A 4459-nucleotide genomic window follows, 5' to 3' on the forward strand; every position below is an offset into this window, starting at 1 on the left:
TTCGAAAGTCAAGGCCCAGGCTGGATGTCCCCGAAAACATACAAGACTTGCTTATATGACCATTTCAGTTATGTAGAGACACACTAAAGGGCTTGTAGTTTATTGATTACAAAGCTTCAGTAGCATCTAAGGTTTTAGGTTTGACTTCTGAAGAGAATATTTCGGGATTTAAAAACCTATATTGTATTGTGTAATCTCAAAAAAAAAAAATGTAGAGACACAAACAGTTTGGGTTATGAAAAATAAGATCTACACATGTTTTTGAAAAATATAACGGTCCACGTTGCTTGACGACGCACGACGAGGGTGGAACCGTGGAAACTGATGTTTATAGGAGTAGAGATATATTTATCTTAAGGTGAAGAGGATGAGAATGGCTCCAGGTCTCTGAGGACAGCTCATCCCCAACGTGCGCACACGCGGGTTTAAGGCCCGCCCGGACGCCGAATTCGCGCCGGCTCATCATGCACCGACCCGCGCGGCCGCAACACCTGCTTGGAAACCATGTGGGTGCAGCCGGTGGATATTTGCGCTTGTTGTCCACCAACTTCACACGAAGTGTTATCGACCATGCCATAATCTGGAGTACACAACAGATGGAGTAGCTACATTTAGCTGGACCATATCTGTTTGTTTGGCTTTAATTCATATCAACTTCTACTGTTTATACAGTGTTTTTGTCTATAGATCATAGCCGCAACAGTCTAAACAACTGACTTTAATTCGAAGCAAACAAGTCGCGGAGATGTCTGGCCACTCTTGGGAGTTTAGAGACCCTGGCAGTACTCGAAGAATCTATGAACATGGCCACTTTGTGCTAAGACCACACCATTAGGAGGGTCTTTTCCATTCAGAACACGGAAGAGGAAGCCACGCTGAGGCACAAAAAAGTTTCTTACCCTCCCGTGATCCAGGTGATCATGTCCCTATCATAGAGCGTTAAGTGTAGACCTCTCCTCATCGAAATAAATGCATGAAAGACCGCCTACGCAATTCGCAAGATCTGCTACGGTCTCTCCATCTCTGGGATTTGCTAATGACGAAGAAACGAAGCAAATGCAGTTGCATGCTGGCCTGTATTTTCCTGGCCAGCGACCAAGTTGCATATGAGCACAGGGGGATAATATTAGAAAAGTACTATCGTGCAAAGAATTTTTCTTCTCCGGGATTCAAGTCTTCTTCAAACATTTTTTGAACAGAATTAGGGGGCAATTGGCAGGTAGCGACAAGCAATCTCAGCAGATCTCCATCGAGTTCTTTTCCTATAACCAGGGGGGCAACAAAGTTCTCTACACAATCTCAGAACAAATTCTCTTCCACATTTTGAGAGCGAATCAGCGAAATAACAACAGACAACCATCTCTCGCGCTTTGTAGCCGCATCTTGCACCATGCCAATACAATACAATAGAATTTCACCGAGGTACCGGGTTCTGAAAAAAAAGTAGAGGGAAAACGAAATTAGAGGCGACTAGTGCATCACAGATGATCACTTCATCAGATAAACGAGCTAAAGCTATCTTGCTGCTTAAGAGGTGAGCCAAAACGATGACAACTTGTGCTGATGAGCTTGTAGTCTGCTACAGATCTGTGTCATGTACCTGTGACTTCCCAAACCATTTCAGGAAGCAATGGTGTATGATGAGGGGGCATAAGGACTAGCATTCAGTCGTACCAATAATCCATACAAACAGTACAATGAAGATTAAAACGTCTGTACTTGTTGTGCAGAGTCCCATTACCCAGCGGAAGGACAGGTCCGATGCTTGGGAACCAAAGCAGCCATCGCCGTTATGTCCGAAAATATCGAGAAGAAGAACGGATACCCCGATAAAAGGGGAAAGGGGAAGGAGGAGGAGGAGAAGAAGAAGAAGAAGAAGGCGTGATCCGTACCAGCCATGGATGAGCTCGGAGCACTTGGCCTTGATCCAGCGGAATCCCCTGCGGAACGATGCCTTGACTTTGCCCTCCGCCGAGTAAGCCTTGTAGCTGGCCACCCGCCGCCGCCTCTTCATCTCCGGATCGCTGAAGCACCACGCCGACCCCACCCCTCCCCCGCCGCCCCTGTTGGATACCGGCGGCGGCGACCTCGCGGGCGGCTTGACGATGATGTCGATGCGGCGGTCACCGTAGGGCACGACCTCGTTGCGGTAGGGGCGGTCGTACTCACCGGCGGGGGCGGGAGCCGCGTACGGGCGGTGCGCGCGGTCGTAGTCGGCGGCGGCGGCCATCGCGAGGCCAGACGACGCGGGGGCGGACCGCGTGGGAGTCTCGCGGCGTGGCGTTTGTGCAGAGGGAGGGAGGGAGGGAGAGAAACGCCGCTGCCTTTTCCGTTTTGTTTTACCTTTGTATTGTGTTGATGTAGCGCTGGCGGCTTCCGATCCAGCTTCGTGTTTATGCTTAAGCTTTGATAGGCCGCCGTTTTCTTTAGAGTAAAACTAAACCTCACTTCTCTATCTATCTATCTACTATATAAAGCATCACTTTTTTCTGATTTCCATAGTTCTAAAATCCTAAAATCGTGGTGCGTCACCTTTCCCATTTTATACAAAAACAACATAAAATTATGCATATATGTGAGATTTTTTAACCTTATTTATCGTCTTTACATCCACACCCAACTAACCAACATAACACACACATTTTTATGTTTTATTAAAACAAAGTATACTAATATACTATATAAAAGTCGTAGCAATATAGTCACCTGATTAGTAAGATTCTATTTGTTTCCTATAAACCGGGAGAAATTTGAAAGTAATCTAATAATAAAAGAACACTTTTTAAGGTAACGATTTTTAATGATAAGATCAAACAAATTTTATGTGATTTCATTAGCTATTTAAGGTTTTTTTTGCTCGAGTTTCATATCCAGTCCAAAAAACAAAATTCTATCATTTCGGGTAGAATTTTTTATATCTTTTAACATAGAATGAATTAGAACTTAAAATTTGATATGTTAGTAAAGTAAATAGTAAAATATATTTATATCTTTAAAGGTTTTTATAATTTCTAGTAGTTTAATTACATAGCAAGTTGCACGAAAAACTTTATTGTACAATAATCTTTATCTTTTTAAAAAGTCCACATGAATTTTTGGATCTATTCAACACTTAGAGGTATTGCTATAATAAAAGGAGATGGTATGTCGTATAGATGGTTCCCTCCTCTGGCCTGCAGCATCGTGATAGAAGACGCTCCTTTGTCCCCTCTCTCCTCTCTTTATAGATATTCTCTCTCATTTTCTCTGTCTATAAGTAAAACTAAAATACATATAGATTATTTGAAACTACAAAAAGTATATATATATATATAAAAATTTAGAGCAGAAAAAGGCACGTGATGAACGCTTTTTTTTGGAACATAGGTGAGTGTGTCGGTCGTCGACCTCCAACTCGTGCTGCCAGCAACGATGAAAGGCCTGAGGTTACTCGGCGTCCACTAGGTTTCGAGAGAAAAAGCAGCATCCGCCATCATGGAACGAAGGTGTTATTCCCATTATACATGGATTGGATAGGATTAGAAAAAATTTAGAAAAATTTTGACTTGTTTGAGATTTAAACTCACCCAATCTCATTCAATCCATATGGATTGAGAACTAACCGAAAGTCCGAAGGTGGACAGTGGACAGCGGCTGGGGCACAGGAGCAGGGAGCAGCGGTTCTCTTCCGCCGATCACGGATCACAATCCAAGGGGTGAAACCAGGATTAGAGTTTGGGAGGGACAAATTAGATTGAGAAAGGGCGTTAGGAGGTATTTTACATTATTTATATGATGATTACCTAAGGAAATTAGTAGATAATATAGAATTTAGGGAGGATTAGGGGGCATTGCCCCTCTCTACCACTCGTGGATTCGCCCCGAGTCCAACCCAACGCTAGTATTACACTATTATGGTGACGAACTAAAGCATAACACCACTTGACAACTCATCTCTCAAAAGTAAAAGAGAAAATAAGTTGATAGATGGTACAAATAATTCTAAAGTTATTGAGCAACACTAATTTAGACGCTTGGGTAAGTTTTCTATGGTGGAACTTAAAAACTAGTATTTGGCTTGCTACTTGCTCCTTTGGTCTTGAAATATTTCGAATCCTAGAGTTGAAGAAGGCGTGAATTGCGTTGTACTAGTACCATGAATGTCAGCGTCCTTTAGGAGGACCGAGTCGATCGTGGCATGGATCCCGCAACGATGTCACCATTGCTATGCATGAGCGTGGACCATGCCGAGCTCTCGACGGTCGCTTGTCGGAGAATGCCCTCTAGGTCTGCCGTATGGCAAGAATACAATGCTAGACTCGTCAGTCTCAACGGAGCAGTTAGGATGACGACGTGGTTGAGTTGGGAGGATGAGCCTCAAAGCATCTTAAGAAGCATCAAAGCAAAATCAAGAAGACTCAAAACTTTTAAAATAGTGATAGTCCGTCTACAAGAGCCAAAGACTCAACACAACTAGTAA

The 4459-nt window shown here is 43.4% G+C and overlaps 1 protein-coding gene across 1 annotated transcript; it reads right to left on the reverse strand.

Annotated features, from left to right (window-relative positions):
* Positions 1-1126: 1126 nt before the first annotated feature.
* On the reverse strand, positions 1127-2373 carry LOC103639235 (uncharacterized). Its single transcript, XM_008662003.4, has 2 exons — positions 1893-2373; positions 1127-1432 (listed from the first exon to the last, which is right to left on the reverse strand). Coding segments are annotated over exons 1-2 (339 nt in total). The 5' UTR covers positions 2231-2373; the 3' UTR covers positions 1127-1431.
* Positions 2374-4459: the final 2086 nt, after the last annotated feature.

Source organism: Zea mays, chromosome 9 (genome assembly GCF_902167145.1).
Source record: "Zea mays cultivar B73 chromosome 9, Zm-B73-REFERENCE-NAM-5.0, whole genome shotgun sequence".
Classification (NCBI taxonomy): Eukaryota; Viridiplantae; Streptophyta; class Magnoliopsida; order Poales; family Poaceae; genus Zea; species Zea mays.

What these genes read in the sequence shown, in the direction of transcription:
- LOC103639235 (XM_008662003.4), bottom strand. Translation starts at nt 2,230, where the DNA reads ATGGCCGCCGCCGCCGACTACGACCGCGCGCACCGCCCGTACGCGGCT.